We start from the raw sequence: 20960 nt of genomic DNA, 5'->3' as shown, positions 1-20960 counted from the left end.
CTACAATTTCCATAACTCTGATAAGAAGTCCAAACTGTCAACAAATGTAGATTTGTACATCTGCGCATGAGAGAGTGACAGCGGTAAAATCAAATCTGAATCAATAACGGAGTTTCTTTTGCTGGAGGAAGGACGACACCATGGCTGAAGTATTACTTTTAGACAGGTAATGTTCTGTTTTAAAACTATTTTAGTCACGCAAAGCTGATGTAGATTGTGTTGTTATACGAATGGCCTATTTGCAAATGTTGTTCAGCCACTGAAATCTTTCTGCAAAAGATTGATGTGACTATTTTCAGTTTTATAAGGGAGATTTTACAGCATTGATAATGTAGATTTTTAATTAGTTTAACACCAAAACATCAGTAAATAGCGCTATTCCACCTAGCCTGCTTTACTGAGGTGAAGTTGCTTTTATATGCACATTGGTTCATTTTTGAACAACGACAACCTGAGACACGCCCCCTATAATGTTTGCCATGCTACTCTGAGTATTCGGTCTGAAACAGCAGGTTAGTATGGCTAATAAATGTTAATTCCTCTGCCCCGCTGGCCAAACACTGCATAGTCGCTTTGGGAACTGTAGTATTGCAAAGAACCTCAAATTTTCTACCTGGCGACTGACATGATCTAGTGGGTTACCTGCTGTCATCTTTAACCCTTTAACTACCCCACCAAGAAAAAAAATTGGATAGCATTTAACTCCTAATGTCGCTAGCTAACACAATGCATTTTTTTTTCTAAAACATTCCATGATTTTAAACAAAAGAAGATGCAGCGTAACATCAAATACTCTTAGGTTATCTCAGACTTGCACCCAGATGCTACTATCCTCCACCATGGTGACACAAAAAACGTTTTACAGCATTTTGCTGTTTTTCTTCTTGATTTTACGGTAAAATACCGGCAGCTGTGTTTGCCAGTAATCTACTGTTTGTAACATTTGTAAATTCAGTTTATAGAATATTTGTTAAAAATACATTCCACAGTCTGTATTTTTCATCGAACACATTTAACCCCCCAAATCCCAGAGTAAAATCATCACTAGTGTCCTCACTACAGAGGGTTGAACACTCAGACAGCAATGAAGTTGAGATAATTATGTGTCTAATTGAAGGAGGATTGAGAATTATTGATGAACAACTGTTAACAGCAGAATCACTGAAGAAAAGAAAAACATAAAAAAACACACAGCCAAACCAAAGATGAAATCAACTGAGAATAAAGCTCTGAATAAAATAATAATTAATACAAATAAAACAAATTACACAATAAAAATGTAATTCCTCAAGATCTCAGCAGAGATCATTAAACAACTCCACAATCAACAGGGGCCTCATGTATCAATGCTGCGCTCGCACAAAAACTTTGCGTACGCCAGGTTTCACGCTCACGTTTGGATTTATTAACGATGAAATGAACGTGAGAATGTGCGTTGGTCCACACTAACTTCATGTCTGGTGTACGTGCAATTCTTGTGTGTTTGTTTTATTTCCATAGGCGACTCCTAGAGGCAATTGTGTTAAATTGCACACTACAAAGTATCTTTGAGCCATGCAATGGCAGCTGTATATATCCAGCTGCAGGCCCGCAGAACCACACACGTTTTAGGCACACACAATCTAGGACACACAATCTAGGCAAACCATACATGGTAATGATGGATGTTAATGTTATTAACGTCTTTTTGAACATTGTCATCGATATATTTTGATATATATGATTAATAAATATTGTACACAATAAACAATAGTGTTTACTTTATTTCACGAATATTACGATCGAGACAGCCGAATGGGGAGCATAGTTTCCGATCGCCATTCAATATAAGACAGAACAGTTTTTAATCAGTCATTATAGCTGATCAGTCATTCATCTGACAATAATATGGCAGATACTCGTTTGCTGGCCTTGCTGAACGATCTAATTTGGACAGGTTTAATTTAAAATAATAGCAAGTAAAGATAGGCAATACTACATTATATGTAATAAAAATCGTTTTACATGTAACAAATGTATAACAGTATATTAATATTTACTCAAGCTATTTAATAGTGTTTATTAGCTTAATTTTCTAATAACCTTTTAATTAATGATTTCCCACATTTAATACTGTAGTAATTTATAGTAAGCAATAAATTGTTTTTAAACCAAAATTTAGCAATAGGAACAAATTAACTATTAATAATAAAAAATCATAAGTAAATATATATATATATATATATAAATATATATAGTTTAAAATAATGATTAACTAGTAGGAAAATTTTTTAAAGTGACATATTATTGTTTGCTTTTTATATTTTATAACAAAGTGATTTTAACCAAGTATGATTATATTAAGATCCTGAATTAGTTTATTACACTTAATCCAACAATTAGACGGTCTATAATGTTTTCTTTGTTTATGTGGACACATGAATAAAGTCAGAAAAGTATTTAACCAATTATTTTTATTTACATAATTTGAGTTCAGAAACTGCAGAGATGTTAAAATGATCGTTACGATATAATAATAATAATAATAATGACTGAAATGGGAAACCATATTTGTGAAATTCAATAGGTGGCGATAATGGTAAAGATTTAGTTACCATATATGGTTTGCCTAAATCGTGTGTCCTAGATTGTGTGTGCCTAAAACGTGTGTGGTTCTGCGGGCCTGCAGCTGGATATTATTGGCTGTATGGGACGAGATCATCCGCATGTCTAGCAGGTATATAAGGTTTCCATACCATGCAGTTGACCAGCCAAACATTTAAGCGCAATTTGCAGCGATCGCCGGTTTTCCCAATCTAATCTGAGCGATCGACTGCAGGCACATTGCTGTAAAGGCGCCATCTGAAGACGAATTTTCATACGTGAATCAGAAACATTTCATTAAATGTGCAAATAATGTGATGCTCAAATGCGCTTAACATAATACAGACTTAACAATGATTCCAACTTGTGTTCCTCGTGATGAAGCGTAGGCAAAATCTGATATGTAGTGGGGGGATAAAGAAGAATGAGTTTATCGGTTGCTGGATTCGAACCAGATTCTTGATTGATAGTGTCAAAAGATGTTGCCATGCGCTTTACGAGCTACACCAAATTATCTCCAAAACGAAAAAATACTTGTATCATCAGCAAATAAATTCTACTTAACTCTGATATCTTAAAATATCAATAAATGTAAATTATAAACAATATTGGGCCTAAAACTGATCCGTGTAGTATGCCACAATTTACATTTAGACATGATTTATAGTCATCCACAACGCCAAAAGCCAATTTCCACGAACTGTTGCCCATTTTTTAAATAGCTGCTTATAGGTCAAGGCTACTCCTCTAATACCATACCTTTCTCATTTATTTACCAATATATTATGATTTATTGTATCAAATGCCTTCTTTAAGTCTATAAAAATTCCCTACTAACTTCTCCTTTTTATCTTATTAGTAATTTCCTCAATAGTTTCTGTTAACGCCAGAGATGTTGATCTATTTTTCCAGAAACCATATTGCTCATCAGCTAAAAGGTTATGAAGTACGAGACCAATTTATTAAAAAAATATTCAAAACAAAACATTTTTGAAAACCAAAATCACTTTTTTTTTTTTTTTTAAGTATGCCATAAAATAATCCAGGTTCTTATTTAACATGTTTTCTTGTTTGTTTGTTTGTTTTTTTACAATAAAACCAAAATCAAGTGTAGTAGTGCAACATGATTATATTTGTTTGATTTTTTTTGTAAACCAACAATGCTGTGTTTAAGCCGTTAATTAAAACAGTTTAAACATGGTCAGCTGTTTGGTAGAGGGGCAGTCAAAGGGTTAAGGTGTGTGTTCATGATTTCAGGAAGCGTGGCTTTGGACGGCAAGGGAGGGACTGTGTTTTCAAAGATATAATGCTAATGGGTAGCATTTTGGCAGACCACCTACTGCACCTTTAATGATAAATTGAGATCAGCACTGTGTGCCAAAATTAATTATGTGATCATTTCTGGTTTATTATGAATCTGTAGAACATTTCTTTTTCAATTAGATATTTTAAATGGCATTAATTTGCATTAAAATGGTGAATTTTTTTTAAGAAAATGGGTAAGAAATTTGGGTAAGCTGCCACTCATGCAATATCATTGTTAAAAAGCCACAAGAATGACTTGCCAAGGAGAAAACCAGAAATAAACATTAACAAACCACATTATTCTGACATTACAATTATGAAGGAAAAAATGCAAAGGGAAAATGGTGGATTATAAAGCCAAACCATATACTAATATATGAACAGTTAAGGAATTATGTTGTCTACTCTTTAAGTTCTCAGATTATTAAATGACAAATAATTAGATCCTTTCTGAAGTATTCCTTAAGGTGGTTGTCATGCAGCTACCAGTGCAATATGAATAACTAAATACTATTATGGCTATCATTTTCATGTTTTTGCCTTTGCCGGTTCTGTGCTTTAGTCATCACTTTCCCCAAGTCAACCTGTTTCCAGATTTTCAAGATATCAATTAAATGAAGCACAATTTTAGTTTATCATATTTCAGGTTAACTTCAGTTAAAGGCAATTCTTCTTCTTCTTGTTGTTATTATTATTAAAGAGTTTGAATAAACAGCAAAATCACTGCAATTGGTTGGTTAATGAATGTCCATTTAAAGTCTCACACTTCCAGTCTGTGTAAATTCCAAAGACAGAACTAATAAAAATGTTTTTGTTCATTTTAGAATCGATCATGTAAGACTTTTTACCTGAGCAATCCCAATTCTGGTGGGCTGACGTCCAGCAGATTTAGCCTCAAACCTGCTCTTGCACAGTCCTGAATGATACAACAACAACAACTACACCAGCAACGTTCCCCTTCTGCTTCAGAATTTAGATCATCCCATTTAAATTTACTTCTTGCAATTGTACTTCAGCTTTTTCAGACAGTCAGCCCATTGGCTTTCCATTACAAAATCGGCACGTTTAAGACCCGTTTTCTTTAAAAATAAGCCTGATATGTTATAAAGTGGGTCTCAGACCAGGCAAGAAGCACAGTGCTCGATTTCATTTTTCCCTGTTATCGCTTTATAATATGGAAATTTATTTTACCCCAGTATTTTCAATGGAGTTTCTGCAGTAGCCTCCTGCTACTAACGGTGCTAGCAGTTACACGGTCTCTCATCTCTTTTTATGCTTGAACAACTAAATGAATGCTTAAGTATATTTAAGTGATTGTATTTTGATTACATTAAAAGTCGATGCTTTAAAAGGAACCGTATGAAATAATCACATTAAGCTTTCACTGCAAGTTTACAGCTGAAAAACACTCTGTACATAAACCCTATTGTCGGATTAATTCTCCTAATTGACCATTTTGCTTCCATATTTTAGCCTTAGAATTACAAATAAAAAGGTCAGAGATCAAAGTTTGTCTTGGAATTGACTTTTTAAATCTCTCACACTTCTGACACTCGAATTTCTCAAGTTCTGAAGTCAGAATAACAAACGAGTAACTAGCAAAAGCCAGAATCTATCGGCAAAAACAATCCTTACATTGCTTTTAAACCATGGTAGGATTGAATTCAAATACCCAAGCGACAGCAATATTGATTTACACTTACTAGCTGGGTTTCCATCACTGTTAAAGCACAATGGCATGAAAAAGAAGTGATGAAAATCGGCAAAATTCCAAACAAAAATCCCTTGATTTGCAAACAATGAGAATAAATAATGCGTGCTTAATGCGAGATGGAAACATTTGCCATATACACTTATATAGTGAACATTAAGACTGGTTTATACTTTTGCTTGGAGTGATGGGCGTGACCCACGATGTACGCCTTGTGAGCACTCTTGCATATGAAGAGTTTAGATGCAAAAACTTGATTATACGCCATCTGAAAATTTCCTCTAAAATGAGCATTTATATCAGGCTTCTGTGTGTGTTCAGTAATATCAAATTTATGGCAAAGCGCAAGTCCTTTTCCTGGTTTTAAAGTAAAATATCTCAACATAAACAAAAGAGGCTAAGAAAAATGTTGATTTTCAAAGAAAATTTTAGACTGCACTTGGAGGCTTTTGCATCTGAACTCTTCATATCAACTTCTGCATGCTGTTTGTGTTGCTCTGCTATAACACCTCCAAAACACTAGTTGGCAGTAGGTTTTCCTCTGTGTTGAGTTTCTTTGCGGGTGTTTTATTTCTGAACGCTACCTCAATGTACAAGTAGCTAAAACTCGCTCATCCAGAGGCAGGAACCTCTTTAATTATAAGGTAAAGACAAAACAAGTTTCCATCTAGAGCTCCTTTACTGTACTCGACACTTGTAAACACTCGCTCCAATAGGCTCGTGGCTTTCAGCACCGCCCACACTTGTCACTGATACTAAGCAGAGCAATCCCAGAGATTGCGCTAAGCGTCGTTACGACATTGAGAGGTGCACGTCAGCCATAGTGAGCGCTATGCGACTGTACGAAGGCTAAGCCGGACCATACGCGTGCGCTTGATGCAGAAGTATAAATCAGCCTTAACAACCACGTGATTTAATTATGCTTGCCTTGTTTACTGTTGGTTGCTAGGTTACCAATAATAGTCAGCCACTCTAACAACATGAAGGAAACGCACCTAATCCGCATTCAGGATTTCCTTCATTTCAAGTTGGAAACAGATGGAAACTGATGTGCTGAAAAATGAAACAAAAGCATGTTACAGTCAAATACCACATTTATTTTATCAGGTCTTCATAAGTGGATGTAATAAAACAGGACAAGCTACCCAGACTCACAGCCTGCTAACAGAAAAATCACACTTTCTTTATGTCCATTAACTTCTCATGGATTTATAAACGTAAGCAGGGCCAAAAATCTGAATTCAGTTACCTGACAAACTGGAAATCACTTCAGAGTAAGACATGGAAGAGCCGAAACATTAATTACATTACAGAGCGGGATTGAAAAAACCGAGCGAATGGAAGAATTTTGTGATTTAACACAACCGTTTTGTAAAACAGGGAATGCGAAAGAGAGCGTGTGCTCACAGATTAACACTGCTCTTGATATCAATGCAATAAAAGGCGTTGGTGAAGCTCGCAGGCACTCAATGACAGGGAGAGACACGATTGAAGCAACACTAGAGCTGTACAAGTAACTGGCATGATAGCCCATGATGGTGCAGTCTGTCCTGATCCACAGCTGAAGCTGCTGTTGCTCAAAGCTACTCAGTAGCGGTAGTGGTCCGGTTTGAAGGGACCTTCGGAGGGCAGACCCAAGTATTTGGCTTGCTTCTCTGTCAGTTTGGTCAGTTTGACGCCGAGCTTGTCCAAGTGTGCGGCAGCAACCTCCTCATCCAGCTACATGTGCAGAAAGGACACCATCAGAAATGTTTAAATGGCTAGATGACAGATGACTAGGTGATGTTTGATACTTGTAGTGTCAATACTAATCATATTCATGTTTGTAATGAGTGACATCACGTCAACAACCCACATATATAAATTACAAACTCATGCAAATCTAAAACAAATCATCTGTTATGGACTTTAGGATATTCATAGATAATAATGGACACTCTGACAGCATTTGTAAATGGTAACAATGAGTCTACATAAGGATAGCGCACCTTCTTTGGCAGAAAGTAAACCCCCAGTGGGTATTTGCTGTTGTTTTTCCACAGCTCGATCTGAGCAAGGACCTGGTTGGTGAAGGAGTTGCTCATCACGAAGCTGGGATGGCCCATGGCACATCCTAGGTTCACCAGACGCCCCTCGGCCAAAACAATGATGTGACGGCCATTTTTCATGCGGTAACGGTCAACCTGTAAAGACAAAGTCCCATAAGATTCTTACACTTTCAAAATAGTGTGTAATGTTGCCTCTTGAGCAAAACAAAAGGAGAGGTACAGCACCAGTCCAAAGCAAGTAAATCTTTATACTCTATATAGCCTAACACCGTTTTAAACGTCCTCAAATTCAACCGTAGTCATGAGTTTCTTCAATGGAAAACCATTTTAACACCATTTCTGCGCTGAATGTTGTGCTAATTTAGGAAGTATAGGAATTTTTTTGAAAGTATCTGCTTTTTAAATCGTAAAGTATCGGTGACATATGAAAATAAACAAATAAATATTAATATAATAAAAACACAAATAAATATTAATATAAAAAACAAATAAATATTATATAAAATAAACACAATATTATAATAAAATAAACAAATATTAATATAAAATAACCAAATAAATAAATAAACAAATAATAATAATAATAATAATAACAACAACAACAACAACAACATAAAATAACCAAAAAAATATACACAAATAAATAAAAATATAAAATAACCAAATAAATAACCAAATAAATATTAATATAAAATACTGAAATAAACAAATTAATATTAATATAAAATAACCAAATAAATACAAATATTAATATAAAATAACCAAATAATAAACAAATAAATAATAACAACAACGACAACATAAAATAAGCAAATAAATATACACAAATAAATATTAATATAAAATAACCAAATAAATAAACAAATAAATAATAATATAAAATAACCAAATAAATAAACAAAATATAAAATAACCCAATAAAACAAAAATATCATTATAAACAAATATTCAAACAAAATAAATAAACAAATATTAATATAATATGAACACAAAAATATTAATATAAAACAAACATTAATATAAAATGAACAAATCAATCAATAAAAAATGATATAAAATAAAAAATATTAACAAAATAACCAAATATTGATTTAAAATAACCAAATAAATATTAGTTCAAAAAACAAATAAATATTAAACAAATATCGAAATAAAATAAATAACCAAATAAACAACACAAATATTAATTAAAACAAATAAATATTAATATAAAATAAACAAATATTTATATAAAATGAACAAACAAATAAACATAAAACACAAAAATTAACTAAATAAACAAATAAACAAATTAATATTTATATAAAACAATCAAACTGATAAATAATAATATAAAATAAATAACCAAACAAATATTAATATAAAATAAACAAAAAATAAAAAAAAATATTAATATAAACAAATAATAATTGATTATTTTTTTTTAAAATGTACCATTTTTAGACAAATCCTGTTGAATTCTTAGTGAGTGAGTGAGTGAGTGAAATAACATGTAAAAAGGTTCCCCTGTCAGTGCAGTTTATTATCAACCTTGTACCTGAGGTTTGATGTTGATTTTCTTTGCTGCGTGTTCATTAAGCCACTTCATGTCGATCTCACAGTCAAAATGGCCAATGTTACAGACGATGGAGTCATCCTTCATGTGCTCAAAGTGTCTGTAAAACACACACAAACAATAAATAAACGCATAGTTTACATTGCCAGATAGATCAAACAAAACACAAGCAACATTTCAAGTCAAAGTACCATTTTCCAGCAGCCTTCAGAACAAAAGTAAAACCTAAAGCAAACCACATAGAACACTAATCTAAACCGATGGTCACCCATATGGTACCAACATTAAAGGAGACCTATTAGATCTAATACGAATGTGAATTTTTCCCATCTGTTTACATTCACAGACATAATGACCATGTTTATGTGAACTTGTTTGATTTTGTGCAACTGACAGTTTAAGTGCAATAAGATGCTTAAGAGATACACGATGTACTCGCCTGTGTGTGCATGTGCTTCAGATGTGTATGCTTTCAGAAAACGCACATGATGATGAAGAACTGGAGCCCCGTTTCAAATAGGAGGTTCAACCAACTCAGAGCCTAAACTTTAACTCAGAAGTTGACTGAAATGTCAGACGAAGTCAACTCAGAGTTTAACTTTGTAAAGTCCAGCCTCAGACGTCACGCCAAGCACTGCCGGCTGACCTGTGGCTAAATGTTTGAAGCATATGGCAAAGTTTTTTTTGGAAACATTTCAGCCAAGTCAAGTGTGCACCGATTTTAACCAGTCCACCTGAAAACAAGTCTGATTGCACAAAAAAAAAAAAAAAAAAAAAAAAAACCGCTGTGATGTTCATCTTGGTCTGTGTCTACACGTCCTACTGATTTCCTTTATGTTTTGCTGACAGATCAATAAAAATATTGTTGCATAGTTGTTTGTGAACGTACGATTGCTTGCTGTTATGTCAAAAAGACAAAAGGTGATTCGTTGGTTAAACTGTCCGTCATAAAGCATAAACTACTAAATCCAAGTTTTATCCATTTGGTATCAGAAGTGGCTTATATGAAAGGCATAAGCCTCTAGATTACGCTTACTTTACCAAAATAAAATATGATCATGCCCCGTTTTTTTTATTAGGACAGTAAGGTCTGACTTTGCTCAGACTAAAGTCTTGTCACTTAACTGAAATAATGTCCAGTATAGAATATAAAGTCATGCTGCAGTGGACAAAGAATTAATATTGTGTTTAACTCCCATGAGCTTGGAGGACTGCATCCATACATCTCTGCAATGACTCAAATAACTTTAATAACAATATGGAATGGCAAAGAAAGCGTTCTTGCGGGACTCCCAGAGTTCATCAAGATTCTTTGGATTCATCTTCAATGCCTCATCCATCTTACCCCAGACATGCTCAATAATGTTCATGTCTGGTGACTAGGCTGGCCAATCCTGGAGCACCTTGACCTACTTTGCTTTCAGGAACTTTGATGTGGAGGCTGAAGTATGAGCAGGAGCGCTCTCCTGCTGAAGAATTTACCCTCTACTGTGGTTTGTGATGTAATGGGCAGCACAATGTCTTGATACCTCAGGCTGTTGATGTTGCCATCCACTCTGCAGATCTCTCGCACACCCCCATACTGAATGTAACCCCAAACCATGATTTTTTCTTCACCAAACTTGACTGATTTTTATGAGAATCTTGGATCCATGCATTTTCCAGTAGGTTTCCTGCAGTATTTGTGATGATTGGGATGCAGCTCAACAGATGATCCATCAGAAAAATCTACCTTCTGCCACTTTTACAAATGATCAGCTAGAAGTCAAGTTATTATTTGTTGCTCTTACAACTCAAGAGCATTGACAACAAGACTTGTCAAGTAGTGTAGCGGGCGATCCTTGACCATTCAAACTGGCCAAAAGTTCCCAGACCTTCAACCATCAGTCTGAGGTCTGGCTACACATGACTAAATCATTTGAGGACAGAGCTACTGTACCTTTACATGTAGTAAGTGACGCACTGAATAATTTCTGATTTTGTTGTCATCATATTGTTATTTAATAATTTGGCAGTTCATTCCGCTGTGGTGACTGATGCTGAATAAAGGGACGAAGCCAAAGGAAAACCAATGAATGAATACATTTGCATTATCAAACTGGCAGATTTAAGCAAAATGCACTTAATTTACATTACCCCAGAAGACAAAGGACACATATTTAATAAATTACTTATGAAGAAATCCCATCTTGACTAAAAATATATTAGTACTTGAAATGCAATACTAGGCGAGAAAAGCATTTAAGTGCACTTCAATGAATGAACTAGGCATTTAAACATTGCCTGTGCAATGAGAGAGAAAAAGAGAAAGGAGACTGATAGAAACTCTCGGTTTACTGAAAAAAAAAAAAAAAAACGCAGCTCCTGACCAGGTTAGGTTTATAGAGTAAGTTACCACGGTTGGTAACTGACTCAAAGTATAGCTTACCTGCCTTTTAGAAACAGACTTGACTTGCCCTGCTTTCTCAAGTTTCACTTACTTTCCGGTTCCTTCATTTCAGACTTCACTTATGAAGTCTTGTGAACTTATGATTCACCATTTCACTTATGGCCCGTTTTCATTGATTGATACGGTGCAGTTCGGTATGCTTTTATGGCCATTTCCACAGTCAAAAAGAACCGAAAGGTGAACCGTACCATACCACTTGTGAAGCAACTTGTCCTTTTAAGGCAAGTCACTTCACTCTGAGGTCATCTCTGAAACGCTTCTCAGGCAGTATGCCCAGGCATTTTGTTTGAATGGGAAAACATCAAATTCTCTAAAATTACTTGCGAAGCTAATGACAACATTAGTTATTATGAATAACCAATCAAATTAAACAACAACTGTTTTAGTTTCATTTCTAAATGTTCGTATCACACAAAATCTGCAGAACTGTGCGTCTGTTCCAAGCCCCTCCCCTGAAGAATTGTCATTCTATTGCAATCGCTGATTGGCTCCTATATTAGAAGGTGGGCTTTCACCATATAGCGACTGCTGATTCGCTCCTGTACTAGAAGGCGGGGCTTCATTCGCCATATTGACAGTTACACTTTTCCCCCATTCAAAAGTATACGAGTGACAAGTCTTGTGTACTCCTAAGTCTTTGACCAAGCACAACAAATGGGTACCAAAAGCTAGAGCAAGACCTGCAGCTGAATGATATTGGTTTACAGATTTACGTCACTAGCTCGTGCACAACCAGGAGAATGAAAAAGACACCACCTTTTTTAAATACACAGTTAGGATATTACATCGTAATAATATATACATAATATAATAACGAGCCATGATCAACCCGAGCTCAATCAAACCTTATCGTCGTCTTGATGAACAGCCACAAAACCAAAAAGAGCAAAATCTACCCTGTGCCCAATTGTTGTTTAGAAGGCCGCGCGTCTATATTTGAAATAACAAACGTCTTGAGCTGAAGATTATAACGTGCGCGTGATTGAAGTGCTTGTGACATCCGATCCTTTCATAAACAAACACAAGAGTGAAGCACAAAATAACAAATGAGAAACCTGAAAAATAGAAAATGATTTGTTCATAGAAAGGTTAGTATTGAACATTTATACACAAGTATTTGTGTATAAAGCATCTGCTTTTATAAGAAGTGCTTCTCATATGACATGTGAACGACCCGTACAGCTTTACTGTACACATTTCCATGAGTGAAAATGCCATCGACAAACTTTGTTGTACACCATGTCCACCAAAGAATACCATTGGTACCCTTTCGGCAGTGGAAACGCAAGCCTGATAAAGGTGACCCATACCAACCTGTACCATACCGTACCACTCAGTTGAAACGGGCCATTAACCTGCTAAATCCGAACAGACATTTTACCTTGAGAGTATCTGAGACACAGGCGGTAAACACTCCGCCTGCTTCTGAAAAAGAAAAAAGCTCATTTGCATAGACAAAAAAAACGGTGCGTTTATTTCCACTTACAAGAATGGCCTTCTACAACCTGATCATGATCAGATAGCTTGAGCTGAAACCTCAGAGACATTCTGGGGACACCTGAGGCTTGTATTACATCTTGTAAAAACAAGCAACATAAGACATCTCCTTTAAATAAACTAGCAACATTTGGCCACTAGCCATAATATCAAACCAAACATTCTCTGCTCCCACCATGAATGATGCATCAGATCATATGGATTTGAGGAAAAGGCAGCCAATTACGTTTCAAGGCAATCAGACTAAAATCAAAAAAGCAGGTTAAATATTTCACCTCCACCGTTTCTGGAGTGCATTTGCTTAAGCGCTGCCAGGCAGACACTCGCAGATTGCCAGCCTTTAAACATGTCCCTGAAAACTTCCAGAGAATCCAAGACCCAGTTCTCACATCTGTGGATAATCCCAAACAGCAGCTGTGCTGGACGGGGCCCTGCGCGTACTCATCCCAACCATTCATCACAGAGGCCCACACCCCGTCAGAAGCAGCGGCCCGCTCACCTCCACATTTAGACATCAGATGAGCAGCGAGAGCGCATGAATCTCAGGCACGCACTGCATAATGTAGCAGGCCGGGGCCAGATCTCATGCTGAGCGCGTTTGATGGTGGGTCCGGGGGGGTCTTCACCGCACATGAATCTCCCGCCTGTTACACGTACAAGCTTCACTGCTCAAAGGATTCATTGTTGACAAACTTGACGCTGCAGCGGATGACATCCTTATACACAGCTGCCACACAGCCAGAGAATTCAATTCATAGCTTTAAAGAGATGGCCAACAGTCCTGGGATCATGTGTTATGGAGATTATCAAATGTAGTGGAAATATATTGTCAAGAGTGTAAATAAATTATTAAAAGGTTAAAAAAAAAAAAACGGGCCACTTTATTAGGCAATTTATTTATTATAGGTACCTGTCAAATTGCTCATTAACGCAAATTTTAATTAGCCAATCACATGACAGCAACTCAATGCATTTTAGGCATGTAGACATAGGCTGCGTCCGAAATTGCTTACTTCCATACTGTATAGCAGGGATCACCAAACTTGTTCATGGAGGTGGGGTGTCTAGCAGATTTTAGCTCCAACCCTAATCAAACACACCTGAACAAGCAAATCAAGGTCTTACTAGGTATACTTGAAACACCCTGCAGGGCACCGGACCTCCATAAACGAGATTGGTGACCCCTCCTATATATTATGCTAAAATCAGTATGGGAGAAGTACCCGGATGACCAGCAACTACCTCCAGCGAGATTCTGAAGTGCGCATTGGATGGACACTACACTACCCCATAAAGCTCCACAAGAGAATTCTTGTATGGGAGTGAAGCGACGCAAATCAGGTAGGTCACATGATCATGTGGCAGATGTACGTCCGATTTCCATTCATACTACTCAATTATACTATATATAGAACGTACTTTAACAGCTTAGTATGTTTAAATTCAAATGCAGTACCTAGTGAGTAGTAGGCGGTTTTAGACGCAGCCATGATCAAGATAAGTGGTCACCAAACTTGTTCCTGGAGGACTGGTGTCCTGCAGAGTTTAGCTCCAACCGTAATCAAACACACCTGAACAAGCCAATCGACGTCCTACTAGGTATACTTGAAACATTCAGGTAGGTGTGTTGAGGCAAGCTGGAGCAAAACCCTGCAGGGACACCGGCCCTCCAGGACTGAGATTGGTGACCCCTGGTCAAGACGATCTGCTGCAGTTTAGACAGATCATCAGAATGGAGAAGAAAGGTGATTTAAGTGAAAGTGACTTTGAACGTGGCATGGTTGTTGATGCCTGGGGGATGCCTGGGGGTGTTGCTCTGTTGTTCCCTCCTCCCCTTTCTGTTTTTATTTGCTGTCTGCTGTACTTCTGAAATCTAGGTGTTCCGATTGGTTTTCAGAGTTCTCCCGAGTGGACCAATTAGAAGAGGATGGGTGTTATTCAAGCGCTCCAGTGATGACTCAGCCCAGATGAGAGGGGGATCCTTGTTGCTGCTGTGTTTGCTTGTGTGACATCTTGTTCTCTGGTTTGCTTTAAAGAGTTTTGTGAGTAAAATGCACTAAAAGGGAAGTGAAAGTCAAGTGACACAATTTTACACACACGTAAATGATTCTATGTTAATCCGCTAGGTTAGAAGCGGGTGCTACTCTATGTATGTTTGTTCCAGTGAGTGCAGTTGAGTAAGGGGCGTGTGACGCTGAAGATGTTTTTTTTCTTATTTACATATTTCTCTTCAGTTATTTAGAGGTGGAGGAGGGATTACTTAGCAGATGTTTAATTTGTTATTTTCTTTGATTTGGCACCGCTTATTTTCCTTCCCTCCTTTAGGAATGTTTGTTTACTTTTTGCATTTATTGTACATATTTTTAAAGATATTTTGGGTGATTTAAATATTCTTTTTCTGTACTGTAATAAAGCGAACCACTTTTTTTGCCACGTCGTTGTCAGTGTCGATTTTTAGCAGCTAACATCTCAGGGGAATTCTTACAATATTGGGTTGTTATAATTATGTTAAGCCCTTTTTCATCCTCCGAGCCACACGGGGCGTAACAGTGCCAGACAGGCTGGTCTGAGTATTTCAGAAACTGCTGTTCTACAGGGATTTTCGCACACAACCATCTCTAAAGTTTACAGAGAATGATCTAAAAATAGAGAAAATATCAAGTGAGCGGCAGTTCTGTGGGTGCAGCTTCCTTGTTGATGCCAGAAGTCAGAGGAGAATGGCCAGACTGGTTTCAGCTGATAGAAAAAGACAACAGTAACTCAAACACTCGTTACAACCGAGGTATGCAGAAGAGCATCTCTGAATGCACAACACGTCTAACCTTGAAGTGGATGGGCTACAGCAGCAGAAGACTTCACCTGTCAGCTAAGAACAGGTAACTGAGGCTACAATTCACACAGGCTCACCAAAACTAGACAATAGAAAAATTGGAAAAACGTTGCCTGGTCCGAGTCTCGATTTCTGCTGCAACACTCGGGTGGTTGGGTCAGAATTTGGCATCAACAACATGAAAGCATGGATCCATCCTGCCTTCCATCAACGGTTCAGACTGGTGGTGGTGGTGTAATGTGGGGGATATATTCTTGGCACACTTTGGGCCCATTAGTACCGATTGAGCATCGCGTCAACACCACAGCCTACCAGAGTATTGTTGCTGACCATGTCCATACCTTTATGACCACAGTGCACTCATCTTCTGGTGGCTACTTTCAGCAGGATAACACGCCATGACAAAGCGAGAATCATCTCAGACTGGTTTTGTGAACATGACAATGAGTTCACTGTACTCAAAACTAGGGATGCACCGAATATTCGGCAACCGAAATTATTCGGCCGAAAATAGTCAAAAAAGCCCTTTCGGTGTTCGGCCGAATAAGTAAAAAGGCCGAATAAATTTTGCCGAACAATGACGTTTTTAATGCCGCGATCAAAAAGTAACCCGCGTAGAGTGAGAGGCGCGCACTTTATGCAGCAAACATGTCAGCAGTGTGGAAGCGCTTTAAAGTGTAAGAGAAAGAGGCAAAAACGGCCGTTTGCAGACACTGTTCTGCTGAATTTTCCAGAGGAACGTTCTCTCTCTTCTCGCCCCCTTTGAGCAGATAACAAGAGAGATAAGCTCATCTGTGGCAGACGTCATACATTTACTTGCAGCACTAAAGCGTCTTTTAAACAAAGAGGCTGAAACAGACCACAGAGTGAAAACAGCTAAAAGTGCGCTCTTAGAAGCTGTCAGCGCACTATTTAGTCAGGCGGACTCAGAACACCTTTACTTCTTTCTCCATATAAAATATCATTACTTGGATATGGGGAAAAAGCTGCGCACACGAGAAATGATCCAGGCCGAGTTGGACTTGGGAAAGCCGCTAGGTATTGGAGATGGACGGTCAGGTGATGCACAGCGCAGGAGATGAAAACAGCGCAGAGAGTAAACAGGCTCGTACTACAGATGAGCCGCGACTGTTTAGTGCTGCATCTCATGTCATCGATGAGAAGAGGAACCGACTTTCATGCGAGACAGCAGAGAAGCTACTTTTTATAAAGAAGAACCTGCCACTTTTCCTGAAGAAGTAGGCTAAGTAGGCTTATGTCTAGGACAGTTATTCATTTGTTGTCATCCACATTTTTTGCACTATTCAATGCACATTTGTTGTTGTAGACAGTTACATTCTTTCAGCAGTCAGTTATAGGCCTAACATAGGCTATTCAAGAAGGGGGGCTTCAAAGATGGCCAAATAAAAATATTTTTTTTATTTTACTAATTTATTTATTTTAAGTTATATTGTGCTTTGTTTGTATATTATCTGCTGGAATGTTAAAAAATGTTCAGTGTTAAATAAATATTTTTGAAATTATATTTTTTGTTATTTGATTTATTTCTCTGAAAAGCAACACAAAATAGTAAAAAGCTAATTTTTACTATTTAATTATTGTAATGGTGAAAAAATTGGCAAACTAAATGAAAAAAAATGCAAAACACCGCATTTGGTATTCGGCCTTCGGCCAAGAATTTAATTATTATTCGGCTTCGGCCAAGAATTTCATTTCGGTGCATCCCTACTCAAAACGCCTCGACAGTCACCAGAACTCAATCCAATAGAGCACCTTTGAGATGTGGTGGAACGGGAGATTCACATCATGCATGTGCAGCCGACGAATCTGCAGCAACTGCTTGATGCTATCATGTCAATATGGACAAAAATCTCTGAGGAATATTTCCAATACCTTGTTGAATCTACGCCACGAAGGATTAAGGCAGTTCTGAAGGCAAAAGAGGGCTCATCCTGGTACTGATAAGGTGTACCTAATAAAGTGGCCAGTGAAGGTACATTTTATATTTGAAAACTACACTTTAAAAATCACATGAACTAATTACATTTAAAATAAAAACAATATAATACAAATAAGGTGAATAACCAAATACTATTTCACAATATCTCAGCTCTACTTTGTTGGAGTTTAAAAAACACAGCCTCAGTGAGCACAAGAGACTTGTTTTTTTTTTGGCTAACCACAAACTTTTGAACAGAAGGCCAAATATTTGCAAGATAATCAATGAGAAGTAAAAACAAGAAATGTTTTAAATCATCCCAATCTGACCAAACATTACAAAAGGTTAAAGCAACATGTGCAGGCAAAACATCCACAATAAAAACCACAATTTCTGCAATGCTGAGACAAATGAAGTCTGAATCATTGCCTTTCAGTAGGTGAGATAAATATGTTGACACTGTTAAAAGCAATAAATTTGATTGGGTAATAACGTTATATTATAAACTAGTTTTGATTTATTGCTTTCCTGTTCAAATAATGATTTCAACACTGGGCAAAAGGCTGCAGAAATTTCTTCAAGAGTTGTTCTTTAAAATACGCTTCATTTGATCAGTCTTTAAACGACGAGTATCATTACGAAACCGCAACTGAAATCGGAAATGGAGTTCTCACGATTTTTCCAGTCCTCAAGGAGAAGCACATAGAGCACAACACATCTGTTCACTGGTGTATGTTTGATTAATGCTGCACAAACCTGCCAAGCAGAATGTCCTCGCAGCCAGTGGTCGTCACAAAGATGTTTCCTTCTTTGCAGGCCTCGTCCATGGTGGTCACTTCATAGCCTGAGTAAGCAGAGCCAGTGAAAATATGGGAAAACACATCAGTATTCTGAAAACTAGCCTATAGAAACACTTTAAAAGCTATTAAGAAAATACTGTGCAAGACAAGTCCTTTGACTCCTATGCGGGAGATGGAGGCGAGTTACTGAAGTCCAGGGAAAACAGCAGTAAGTACAACAGCTAATAGCAGCTTTTTTTTGGTAACAGAACAGAGAAGCATTTAGCAAGTGACCTGCGATATTAAAGCTATAATGTAATCTTATGCTGTGTTCACACCAGACACCGTACGCACGGATAAATTGAGCTATTCGTGCATAAATGGATGCGTGAACATCGAGTTTACTCGCTTATTAGTTATCAGGAATCCTGTATTCTGAGTCATGCCATACAACAGTAATCCTCCTATGTATCGATAAAATCAGCACTGTGAAAATTCTCAGTTTCTAATTAAGTTACCTTTTTTTTAATTCAACTAATTGTTTTATATTGAAACTTGCCTTCAAAAAGTGCTTCCTTGGTCTTATCCACATTACTTGCATGTTAAACGCACGTCCACCACAACAGGAAGTAAAAAAAAACCTGCAACTGCGTACATTTTTTTAACGCGTTAATTATTTAAAATTACTCGCATGCGTTAACGCACTAATTTTGACAGCGCTAATATATATATATAATCCTAATGCAACATTTTTATTTAATTTATCTGTTATGCTCCAAAATCAAACAAAAGGTGCTCAGGGGTAGCTTAAATAATGTGTCGGTGTTCTTTTGGATTCATTAGAATAAGCAGAAAAAGTCAGTCCAAGGCACTTGCGCTTAAAAAAAAAGTGGAAAATATATTAAAAAGCCTTTAAATCATTCTGGCACAATAACATGAAACATCTGCAACTTTAATAAAGAGAAATGTTATTGATGTATTAATATAAGAAGACTGTACAGTGTCATTTTATCTGAATAAAATATCTGAATACTGTTTGACTCTGAAAAACCATAGAGAACTGTCTGTCTATTTGACTTTTTTCTTTGCTCTATTGTAATTGTTCTTGCAATTGTACTTGTTTATATAAATGATTCACACCCTTACAAAATATTATAAAACTATAATATATACAGAAATAAGAATCTGTAAATTATAGACAGCTGACCCTCCATTGCGGCCTGCAGAGCGTTGATGGGATCAATCTCGGTGACGATGACTCGAGCGCCGAAGCCTCTTAGAGCCTGAACGCAGCCTTTCCCGACGTCCCCGTATCCCGCCACTACTGCCACTTTCCCGGCGATCATCACGTCTGTGGCCCGCTTGATCCCGTCAATCAGAGACTCGCGGCAGCCGTACAGGTTATCAAACTTACTCTGAACAATTCACAAATAAATACATTTCAGACATGAATGCAGAGCTAAGCTAAAAGTGCTCCCACTAGACCCAAAGATTAGTTGAATGGATTCAAAAATATTCAAATTCAACTGTTTAATTCAAGGGGGATGTAAAACTGGTCCATTGACCAAAAAATTACTATTAAAAAAAATTTTACTTACTCAAAATCAAAATTTAGTTTTTCTGTTGAGAAAGGAAAATAATTTAAAGAATGTTGCTAACCAAGAGACATTGACATCCATAGTAGGAATATATATTACCAGTTTCAAATATTTTTCAAAATACACTACCTAAGAAAAAGTCTTGTTATTGATCCCAGTTGTAAGAGCAACAACTAATAACTTGACTTCTAGTTGATCATTTGGAAAAGTGACAGAAGGTAGATTTTCTGATGAATCATCTGTTGATCTGCATCCCAATCATCACAAATACTGCAGAAGACCTACTGGAACCCGCATAGACCCAAGACTCCCATAGAAATCAGTCAAGTTTGATGAAGGAAAATCATGGTTTGGGGTTACATTCAGTATGGGGGTGTGCGAGAGATCTGCAGAGTGGATGGCAACATCAACAGCCTGAGGTATCAAGACATTTGTGCTGCCCATTACATTACAAACCACAGTAGAGGGTAAATTCTTCAGCAGGATACCACTCCTGCTCATACTTTAGCCTCCACAAGTTTCTGAAAGCAAAGGTCAATGTGCTCCAGGATTGGCCTACCCAGTCATCAGACATGAACATTATTGAGCATGTCTGGGTTAAGATGGAGGCATTAAAGATAAATCCAAAATATCTTAATGAACTCTGGGAGTCCTGCAAGAACACTT

At 37.0% G+C, this 20960-nt stretch overlaps 1 protein-coding gene and 1 long non-coding RNA gene across 4 annotated transcripts in view; both read right to left on the bottom strand.

Annotated features, from left to right (window-relative positions):
* LOC147843665 (uncharacterized) overlaps nucleotides 1-20960 on the bottom strand; it is a 628067-nt gene that overhangs the window by 81493 nt on the left and 525614 nt on the right. The window lies entirely within an intron of this gene.
* Nucleotides 6676-20960, bottom strand: part of ahcy (adenosylhomocysteinase) — a 31517-nt gene continuing 17232 nt past the window's right edge. For all 3 annotated transcript variants that reach the window (NM_001442102.1, XM_087255201.1, NM_199218.2), the window contains 5 exon segments: nucleotides 6676-7318; nucleotides 7588-7782; nucleotides 9185-9302; nucleotides 18674-18761; nucleotides 19904-20111. In NM_001442102.1, coding sequence (NP_001429031.1) covers nucleotides 7187-7318; nucleotides 7588-7782; nucleotides 9185-9302; nucleotides 18674-18761; nucleotides 19904-20111 — 741 coding nt within the window. In that variant the 3' untranslated portion in view covers nucleotides 6676-7186.

Source organism: Danio rerio, chromosome 6 (assembly GCF_052040795.2).
Source record: "Danio rerio strain M-AB ecotype USA chromosome 6, GRCz13ab, whole genome shotgun sequence".
Classification (NCBI taxonomy): Eukaryota; Metazoa; Chordata; class Actinopteri; order Cypriniformes; family Danionidae; genus Danio; species Danio rerio.
This window is presented reverse-complemented; position numbering and strand designations above follow the sequence as displayed.